Here is an 8,488-nt window from a genome sequence, read left to right on the forward strand (position 1 = left end):
GGGTGCATACCTCTTCAATAATCAAATCATTTGTGCGCGTGCGGAAAGGGAACTAACCTCCCCGCATGGCGGGAACATTGAGAGCTAGTTTGTCTGAAGCTCCAAGATGGAATTGACTTCAACATAACTGATCACTATGTTGAAATACCAAGACCTCATGGAGAATCTACAAATGAAACTCAAACGTCCCTGACTACGAGAAGGTTACGCACCCACAACGTTCAAAAAAATGGCCTTCACGCAGAAGGCTATACGCGCAAGGCTACACGCACAAAACACTTAGTCTATTCTTCAGATGTAAGGGGACTACCCCCGCCCAGAAAAGAACCAGTTGCGTGTTTCAGAGATTTTTACCTTTTGACTGCACACTGACAACAGTACCAGGAAAAGTATACTGTAACACGAAATGTCAGCTGTCAGCCGCACCTACTCTCACCAACCACAGTCCTGCATGTACTGTCAAATCCATCAGAATCTTTTTAACCACTCCCTAGGACCATCACCCCCATCCCTAAATAAATAATAATAAACCCCATACCTTGTCATCATTACACCCAATATGATAAGATTTCAATCCCCTAAATCAAGGGATTGTGTTCCCTTGAATTTGCCTATAAATAAGTATCAATTCTTGAAATAAAAATATCACACAAACACACTTCAAACTTCTCTCTTAAACCTGTAATTCTGCACTAACCATCTCCCGAGCATCCGTTTCCAGTTCCGTTTCCATCACTAGGTAAGCCGAAACTTTAGTCTTAAGATTTACTTTTCTGACCAACCCTTATATTCTTCGATTTTCTTGATCGTAATATACATATTTCTTGTTATTTAAACATATTTTAGACTTCCAATTTCGAGGCCAACATCAGGAAACCCGAATCTCGTTTAATCTCCCTCTAAACCATCACTTAACAAGAATCACAGGTGAGTCTCACAGCCCTATTTTCACTGTTTTTAAACTGTTTTCGGGGCGAGGGACACGTGTTTAAATTATGTTTTATCATGGTATATTTACAAGCAATGCAAACGATTATCTGTTCATGGTGTTTATCTTGGTTTTCAATGTGAGTGCGCAAGAACAAGAAAGTGATCACTTCGTCAATGGAACTCTAAGGGTAGGGACTACTGTGTTTGATCAACCCGCTCGTAGTGGTCGCACCTCTTTGCATAGACGAGTGCCTAGTATGGTCATGGGGTAGTACTACTGGTCGTAAAGCCCGCTCGTAGGGGTCGCACCTCTTTGCATGGACGAGCGCCTAGTTTTCCGAGCACAACGTCCGCGCGTAACCCGCGGGACGGTATTATTTTCGCTCGTAGTGGCAGCGCCACTTTGCATGGACGAGCACGGTTTTTCAGAAATGTCCGCGCGTAACCCGCGGAACGGCTTTATCAAGCATATGTTTTAATGATGTTATCAGAAATATGTTTCAATATGGTTTTATCAAGGATATAAAGCAATACGATTTATCAAGTCACCAAAACTTGTGAACTCACTCAGTTTATACTGATTCAAATGTTTTTACGTGTCTTTCAGGTGATAATTAGTAGCGCAAGGAGTCACACATAGAGCACTTCACGCAGAACATCTATAAAAATAGATTTTTGGAAGATTTTAGTTCTATCCCTTCCACACGCGTGGTTGTTCCCGCCGCGTAAGGGGATATGGCGCGGAAATCTTCAACGTTTTTCATACTTGGATGTTTTTATATGTAACTCTAAACAATGTAATGTATTTTGTACTAGACATTTCATGCGCAATGGAAAAATTTATTTGAATGTTTGCAATGACCCGTGCTTGATTATCAATTCCCACTCGCGCGCATCCGGCTGTTTCCGCCGTTTAGGGCCGGGTGTGATAAACATACTCAGTAACATATTTAGCAACATATTCAGCAACATATTCAGCAACATATTCAACATGTGTGACCTCTTCTAAAATATTCAAGTAGCACATAGAGGTATACAACCAAGCACACATCCTTAATCAGATTTCATCAGAGTTGATCATCCCAAGGGCTTTCAAAAGAAAGTTGAACCTGGTTCTATCAAGTGGTTTGGTGAATAGGTCAGCCAGATTATCACTTGTATCAACTCTTTGCATTTCAATCAAACCTTTTTCACTGCAATCTCTGATGAAGTGATGTCTGATTTCAATGTGCTTAGTCTTAGAATGTTGCACAGGATTCTTAACAGTAAAATATGCAGCAGTATTATCAATCAGAATAGGGGTGTTTAGAAAATTCAAACCATAGTCCAGCATCTGATTCTGAATCCAGAGAACTTGTGCACAACAGGCAGATGCAGCAACATATTCAGCTTCTGCAGTGGAGATTGACACTGTGGTCTGTTTCTTGCATTGCCATGACACTAGCCTTTCACCCAAAAACTGGCATCCCCCTGATGTTGACTTTCTACTCATATTGCATCCATCATAATCACTGTCTGTATATGCAATCAGATTAAAGGATTGGTTCTTTGGATACCAAATCCCTAAGTCTGGTCTTCCCTTCAAATATCTGAATATTCTTTTCATAGCATTCATGTGGGAGACTTTTGGATTTGATTGGAACCTAGCACATACACAAATAGCAAACATGATATCTGGTCTTGTTGCAGTCAGATACATCAGAGATCCAATCTTGGCTCTGTATTCATGTTCATCAACTGACTCCCCCTTTTCATCAGCTATCATCTTTTCTTTGGTGTCCATTGGAGTTGAGGCAGCCTTGTAATCATGACAGTTGAACTTATTTAAAATGTCCTGCACATACTTAGCTTGGTGAATGAAGATTCCTTCATCCTTTTGTTGAACTTGCAGTCCTAGAAAGAAATTCATTTCACCCATGGAACTCATGCTGTACTTGGACTTCATCACCTCTTCAAACTCCAAACACATATTTTCATTTGTAGATCCAAAGATGATATCATCAACATACACTTGTAGCAACAGTAAGTCTGATCCCTTTCTTTTGTATAAGAGTGTCTTGTCAATGGCTCCTCTTTGAAAGCCATTTTCAAGAAGATGATTTGACAGCTCATCATACCATACTCTAGGAGCCTGATGCAATCCATAAAGAGCTTTGTTTAAGTTATACACCCTGTTTGGATACAAAGGATCCTCAAAACCTGGTGGTTGAGCTACATACACTTCTTCATCAATCTTTCCATTAAGGAATGCAGATTTGACATCAAGCTGGAATACTTTTATGTTCTTTGAGGCAGCATATGCAAAGAAAATTCTTATGGCTTCCAGTCTTGCAACTGGTGCAAACACTTCCTCAAAGTCTATCCCTTCCTTTTGAAGACGTCCCAGTGCTACAAGTCTAGCTTTGTTCTTAATCACCAAACCCCTTTCATCCCTTTTGTTTCTGAACACCCATTTGGTTCCAATTGCATATCTTTCATGTGGCTTGTCTACAAGATCCCATACATGTAAATCTCTAAACTGGGCCAATTCCTCTTGCATTGCCTCTACCCAACTATTGTCTTTTAAAGCTTGAGCAATATTCTTTGGTTCTAATTGGGATAGAAAGCAAGAGTACAGACAGATGTTTGCTATCTCAGAATGACTTCTTGTTACTCTTTCATGCAAGTCACCAATGATATTTTCAGCAGGATGATTCTTTTCAATAGTAGGAGTTTGTATTATCATATTTGTAGACAAATATGTGTCAAGATTTGTTTCATTGATTTCAGGTTCTTCAATGATTAAATCAGCTTCTGCATCATGAAACTCTGGTGCTTCATCATTGTTTTGTCCTGAAGTAGATGCACCATTGTTTCCCAGATTCAAAATTTGAAATAAGTCTTGAAATCTTGCTGTTGTTGCAGCTTCTTCATCATTTGATTTGTTGCCTGTGTCACTCCCATTCTGAACATGATCATTTGTACATAAGGACTATCTTGACTTGTCATTTCCTGATCTTGTTCAATGTCATTGTTTGAGGAGCTTTTTACAAAAGTGTATTCCTTTTCTTCCCTAGCAACCTTTTTCCACAATTCTTCCAAGTCCAGTTCTTTCTTTTTATCTTCTTCTATCACACTGGTCTTGTAGAATGTATCATCAAAGTCTTCAGAATAAATCTTGAATGACTTAATTAACCTCTCATGATCAAACAACCATGTTGCACCACTGACTGTGTTGAATTGATTCTTATTAAAAATGATGTCAGATGACTCTATCACACTCAAGTGATCTCTCACATATACTCTGTATGCCTTTGAGTGAGTAGAATATCCAACAAAGAAACAATCTAGTGACTTAGTTTGAAACTTGTTCAAATAATCTCTAGTGTTCAATAGAAAACATTTGCAGCCAAAGGGCTTGAAGAACTTGATGTAAGGCTTTCTATTGTTGAAAATCTCATAAGGAGTTTTATCAAGCCTTTTGTTCACAAGCACTCTGTTCTGAACATAACAATCAGTGTTGATTGCTTCAGCCCAGAATGTGACAGGTAAGTTAGCATCAGCCAACATGGTTCTTGCAGCTTCTATTAGTGTTCTGTTTCTCCTTTCTGCAACACCATTTTGTTCAGGAGTTCTTGGAGCTGAAAATTGTTGCATTATTCCTTTCAGAGCACAAAATTCTTCCATAACTCCATTCTTGAACTCAGTACCATTGTCACTTCTTATCATCTTCACTTTCTTATTCAGTTTGTTTTCAATCATTGTAACACAACCCTTAATCAACTCAGCAGTCTCATCTTTGGTACTTAGGAAATAAACCCAAGTATATCTTGAATAGTCATCAATGATCACCAAACAGTATCTCTTCTTTCCAATACTTGGTACACTCACAGGACCAAAAAGATCCATGTGGAGTAACTCAAGAGGTTGATCAATTGAATTGATGAGCTTTGTCTTATGAGTAGACTTGTGTTGTTTTCCGTTAGGGACATGAGTCACAATGATCATCTAACTTAAATTCTCTTGTAGGTAAACCAATCACATGTTCACCCTTGACCAGTCTATTCATATTCTTAAAGTTCACATGACACAACTTCCTATGCCACAATTTAGATTCATTTTCAGTGGCTTTGGAAACAAAACATGCACCACCTCTTGAAATAGCATCTTTCATATTCAACTCATACAAGTTGCCATTTCTTGGTGCCATCATCATAATCATTTCAGGTGGGATCACAAACTCAGGTTTTAAGATGAAACAATGAGAATCATCAAAACTGACTTTGTAACCCTTATCACACATTTGAGATATACTCAACAAATTGTATTGTAGTCCCTCAACATGAAAGACATTGTCAAAAGACACCTTCCCATTTGTCAATATCCCTTTACCCACAATCTTTCCACCATTTTCATCACTCCCAAAGGCAACTGGACCCTCATATTTCTCTACATAATTTACAAGTGACCTCTTGTCACAAGTCATGTGCCTAGAACAACCACTATCCATATACCATATATCATTCAATGGAGTGGCCTGTTCCTTCACAAAGAGAAATTTAATTAGTTCAGTGATGAGATGCAAGCTTCATCAACTTGCAACTTATCAGTGTCAGTTTCAGTGGCAGCTTGGGAAGTGAGTGTTGAAGGTTCAAGATCTTCATGAGTGATTTCCAAGTTGTCTAAATGGTCAGTTTCATAACCACACTCTCTTGGGGTTTTAACAAGTGAAGCTGAATTGTTAAGCTCAACTACGTCAGTCATCTTCTCTTGTAAGACATAGTCCTTAGTTTCTGAGAAGTCTCTTACATCAGTCACAGCTTCAACTTTAGCTTCAGTTCTAGGTTTCCATGTGAAACCTTGTGGTTCATATCCATGTTTTAACAAGAACTTTTCATCACCAGTGAGTACAGCTTGTTTCTTTCTTTGATATACAATTTTTCTTCTTGATTTCTCACTGCCTGATGATTCTTGTGACTCATCAGACTTGACTGAATGAGTATTTTTGGTAAATTTCAATGACTGGTTCTCCATTATCACCTGCTTTTGCTTCTGAGGTGATTTACTTCTTTTCACATTCTCAGTCATTTGCTTCTTCTTCTTTGTCTCAGCCTTCACTTCAACTCTTGTCTCTATGCTATTCACATTTCCCTTTCCCAAATACATGGCATACTTCTCTTTGTACAAAACAAAGTCTTGACCAAACTTTGTTCCATTTGGGACATGAAATGGCTGAAACTTGAGTCTCTCATTACATGAATCAGTATGGTGTCTATATTCATCACACTTTCTACACCACACCTTTCTTTTGAACATCTCATGTTCTTTTGGTCTCCTGAATCTTTCACTTGGTTTGGGCTCTCTCATACCAATTGTCGTTTTGTTTTTCAGATTGTCAAAATCAATTGAGAATGGAACAAACTCAGCCATTCTGATGTCACTTCTTTCCACATTCCCTTTAACAAAGACAACCTTTTTCAAATTCAGTGGTTGATCATCTTCATTCTCTCTATATCTTGACTTCCTTCTTTCATATTCCTCAACAGTGTCTACCTTACCCACATCAAAGTCTTCAACACTTGAAAAGATAGGATAAATAGGAGTAATATATTCTATATCCATTTCTTCCTTATTTACCTTCTTTTTCTTGTTCTTTTCTAATTTTTCCAAAAGATTTTTGCTTGGAGGTCTGACAGCATTGTAACACACATTCTTCTTTTCACCAATGTCAAAAGAAACATGTTCTCTTTTCATTTGCTCATTCATTCTTTTCGTTTTGTGTGTAACTGGAGGATACTTTGGAAGTTGATCAACAGATTCAGGCTTTCTATATTTTCTTCCTTTTACAGCAGCTTGAATTTCCTTTTCAGTAATTTGATCACTCAAATCACTCAGATCATCTTGATCCAACTCATCTGAATCAAATTCATCTTCAGAGACTTGAACTCCAATTGACTTTTCTTGCTTTAGTTCTTTCTTCATAACAAATTCACCATCTTCACTCACCTCAACATTCTTGTACAAATCTGCAACATCTTCTTTGTCTTGAAACACATCTTTGAATTGTTGTAGATAAGCACTTCTCTTCTCTTTGTCAACTTTAGGCATAAAGTTGTTGTTGAATGGTGGTGGAACAGCCTTGTACTTTTCATCTTCTTTTACTTTATTCAGAATTCCACAAATGTTTCCAGTTGAAACTAAGTTCTTTAGGAATTCATTTTCAGTTTGCAGCTTTGTATTCAGCACCTTTTCATCAATCACCATCTTCTTCAACCCACTAATTTCTGTTGTGAATCTTGTCTGAGCTCTATAGCTATTCATACAATCCTCTTCCAAACTTTTCATTCTTTCCTCACTAACAATCTCACTTGCCTCATAAGCATTGATAATGCTTTGCTTCTTAAAACACTCACTTTCCAGCTTACCAACCTTTTCTTTTAATTCATTGATAAGTTTAGGTAAATCAGCATTAGGATCAGAATGTACCTTAGATGAAGATGCAGAGTCTATGGCCATGAATGCCACATTAGCTCTTTTGATATCATCTGCTATATCTTCCTCATGGTTACTCCAGTTAAAGCTTCCCACATGCTGAGTAGTTACTGCCACATTGCCTTGATTTCTTGGTTGATTTTGGTTTGCTGGAATGTTGTTTGTTGCAGGGTTTTGAACAGCTTGATTCTGATTGTTGTTCATTTGATATATTTGATTCTGATTCATACCCTGCTGGTTGTTCATCTGAGACTGATAGTGGTTGTTAAAATTGGGATTGAAGTTGTTGTTTGGATGGAAGTTGTTGTTGGGATTGAAGCCTTGATTATTGTTGAAGTTCTGCTGGTTGTTGTTTCTATGTACATTCTGCTGGTATTGTTGTTGGTTTCTAGGCTGTTGGAACTGATTGACTTGAAAGTTCCTTGGCATATTGCACTCTCTTGCAAAGTGTCCAGGCTGTTGACAGTTGTAGCAGATAGCCTTGGACTTGTCAAATCCTATTCTCTCATTTGGACCAGAAACTAGTGATCTACCAGTTCTATTGTACAGTCTCTTGCTTCTTAATGCCAACATTGCAGCTTGCCATTTGAGATCCATGTCTTCAAGGTCATCAGCATCTATTTGTTCCAAATCATCCTGCACTACACTTGTGTGAATCAAGTTTTTGGCGACAAATGCATTGTAGGATTTAGTGAACATAGGCATTAGGGCTTGTGCATCACTCCCTTGAGTATGCCCTGCACCAGCATTTTGAGCATTTCCATTTCCCACAGAGGCTGAATCCTCATCAATCAATTGAACATTAAACCTCTGTTGACCACCTTGACTGCTTGAACCACCTCCAATGAATGACCTAGGAGTCACATTGTTGTGATCACTTGGTTCTTCAATGATGGGAATTTGTTGTTGATTCTTTGTTGTAAGATTCCCCATTGGAGCAATTAAAGCATTTGACACATTGAAACTTGGTTTATCTTCCTTGATCATTTCATTCACAATCATTTCAAGTTCAGCAGCTTGAAGAAAACATACTACATCATCCAATTTCAATTCATTGAAATTTTGCTTTTGAAGGATGAATTTGCAA

General features: G+C 38.1%; 1 protein-coding gene across 1 annotated transcript; it reads right to left on the reverse strand.

Moving 5' to 3' along the window:
• Nucleotides 1–4,891: 4,891 nt before the first annotated feature.
• LOC143567737 (uncharacterized) lies at nt 4,892–8,106 on the reverse strand. The gene is made up of 2 exons (XM_077054073.1): nt 7,396–8,106; nt 4,892–5,452 (listed from the first exon to the last, which is right to left on the reverse strand). The coding sequence occupies exons 1-2, from the start codon at nt 8,104–8,106 to the stop codon at nt 4,892–4,894; spliced, it is 1,272 nt and encodes a 423-aa protein (XP_076910188.1).
• Nucleotides 8,107–8,488: the final 382 nt, after the last annotated feature.

The sequence above is a fragment of the Bidens hawaiensis genome, unplaced genomic scaffold (genome assembly GCF_021521415.1).
Source record: "Bidens hawaiensis isolate Kalapana, Puna unplaced genomic scaffold, B.hawaiensis_p1.1 tig00023616_1, whole genome shotgun sequence".
Classification (NCBI taxonomy): domain Eukaryota; kingdom Viridiplantae; phylum Streptophyta; class Magnoliopsida; order Asterales; family Asteraceae; genus Bidens; species Bidens hawaiensis.

Bases quoted from the DNA above. Each gene is read 5' to 3' on its own strand.
- LOC143567737 (XM_077054073.1), bottom strand. From the start codon at position 8,106: ATGCCTATGTTCACTAAATCCTACAATGCATTTGTCGCCAAAAACTTG. The intron at 5,453-7,395 runs GTACATTCTGAT...CTCTTTGTGAAG, and splicing joins ACTCTGCATCTTCATCTAAG to GAACAGGCCACTCCATTGAA.